The following is a 1,941-nucleotide window of genomic DNA, read 5'->3' as shown; positions in this document are numbered from 1 at the left end:
GACATATTAGGCGGTTTTGTCAGACAGTTAGACTTTGAAATTGCATGCTGGCCATCAAGAATTTGAGATCATATCAAGTAGGTAAGATGTCATCACTACAAGGAATGTATTCAATTAAAAATAACTTGCCAACCACCCAACTAACGAATCGTCATGTTCCCTTGCTAGGATTCTATTTAGACTTCAGGAAGTCTCCTTTAAATATTGGAAGTGGGACACCGGAGTAGGTATAAGGGTCCTTGTCGTGAATGTATAAGTTGTGACTGAGTAAATGAAGTACCACCCTGTTTTCTAAACAAGACTGTACTTTGGTAAAAAGATCGAAAAGACAAAAGTGATACGCCGCAGGAGAGCAGGCAACGTTGTTACCCGTGTGCGCACTTCTTATTTGGAAGCACGTTGCATCATCATGTATGAACCTTGAAAAAGACGGATACTTGTCCTTTCAGTTGCTTATTACTAGGCAGTTTGGCGCTACTTATTAAAAATATAAGATGTGGAAACCCTATTGAAGCCCATGAAGCGGTGTCAATTTCATAATACCATTGAGTTATAAACACAAAGGAGCCAAAAATATTGGTGGTGACTTACCCTGTGTTAAGCTGAGATAAAGATAAAAGGTGGAGGTGCTTTTGTTCCTCCTGATGAAGCAGTGCATCGGCGCATCCCTCGGTCCAGGCTGTGCGGAAAATATAGAGATCAATTAAATCATTATGTATAGAACCCGCAAATAGAAGTGAAGCTTTTATGTATCATTATAACCCCCCGTAGAAACAGGCAAGAATCGATTGCAATCGTCACAATAAGCAACTTCCATATATGAGCATACCAAATACCCTAATATGGTTTTAGTAACTTGGTCCTACAATCTCACTGCCTTAGCGTTGGTCGCCAAAAAAGTAACGTGTGAACTCCCGATGCAACCAAATGAAGAAAATAAAGAGGATAAGGTCAGCATGTTCCTCGCTTCTAGTAAACCCTTGCATCTGAAGATATCGCTAGTCCCAAAAAGGAGCAACAAAGATTGCTGACCCACCAGACGTGAATCGCTCAACGCATCTGGACTCGTATTGAAGACAAAATATAAACATTTTTTGATAAAACGCTCGCTCTGAACCTGCTGCAATTCATTCCCGCAATTGCATCTAGCATATCTATAGATGCTACTGGCGAGGAGACCGCCTGAAACGGATGAAATGGAACCACAGGACCATTTCCACAATCAGCAGCTTGAAATCTGAAGCGGTTGGACTCAACATAAGGACCAAACGCCCGCCAAATCCTCAGACCACGCAACGAGCAACGCGCAAACCGGCCGACGAGTCAACCAGATCGGAGCGGCGGCGATGGGAAAAGGCCGGGATCCGGGCGGCGGGGGGGGTGGGGGCTCGCTCACCTGCTTGAGCGAGGAAGGGAAGGTGATCCTGCCGCACTCGAGCGGCGGGCGCACGACGGAGACGGCGGCGTCGCGCCATCGGCGGCAGACGCAGGCGCAGGCGACGACGTCGCGGCGCGGGGGCCAGCGCTCGGCGCCGGCGTCAACGCGGCGCACGATGTCCGTGAGCAGCTCCGGCAGCAGGCGGGACCACCTCTCCTCGTCGGCCTCCGCCCGGCGGTCCTCCTCCCGCGCCTCCTCCGGCGCGACCTCGGGCGAGACCTTGGCCTCGTTCCCGCCGCCGATGCCCGCCGGCGCGCGCGAGCAGGACGTGAGCCAGGACGAGCTGCGCCGCCACAGAGCCATGGCGGGACGGTAGCACGGGGCTGTGATCTCTCCCCCCAAGAGCTCGTGGAAGCTTCCGAGGCGAGAGATGGGGGGACGAGGGCCGGATAAAGGGGATCGGAGGGAGGGAGGGAGCGAGGGAGACGACGACCAGCGCGGCGCAGTGAGACCGACCGATGAAAAAAAGGCGAATAAAAGCGGAAAGCTGGGGGTGCTCACGG

The 1,941-nt window shown here is 51.7% G+C and overlaps 1 protein-coding gene across 1 annotated transcript in view; it reads right to left on the bottom strand.

Annotated features, from left to right (window-relative positions):
• LOC119348985 (tubby-like F-box protein 9) overlaps positions 1 to 1,908 on the bottom strand; it is a 5,067-nt gene extending 3,159 nt beyond the window's left edge. Inside the window, exons 1-2 of the mRNA XM_037616996.1 lie at positions 1,397 to 1,908; positions 592 to 679 (exon numbers count right to left, since the gene is read on the bottom strand). Coding sequence (XP_037472893.1) covers positions 592 to 679; positions 1,397 to 1,741 — 433 coding nt within the window. The 5' untranslated portion in view covers positions 1,742 to 1,908. The remainder of the gene's footprint in view (positions 1 to 591; positions 680 to 1,396) is intronic.
• Between the last annotated feature and the right edge of the window lie 33 nt (positions 1,909 to 1,941).

The sequence above is a fragment of the Triticum dicoccoides genome, chromosome 1B, assembly GCF_002162155.2.
Source record: "Triticum dicoccoides isolate Atlit2015 ecotype Zavitan chromosome 1B, WEW_v2.0, whole genome shotgun sequence".
In the NCBI taxonomy this organism is placed as follows: Eukaryota; Viridiplantae; Streptophyta; class Magnoliopsida; order Poales; family Poaceae; genus Triticum; species Triticum dicoccoides.
This window is presented reverse-complemented; position numbering and strand designations above follow the sequence as displayed.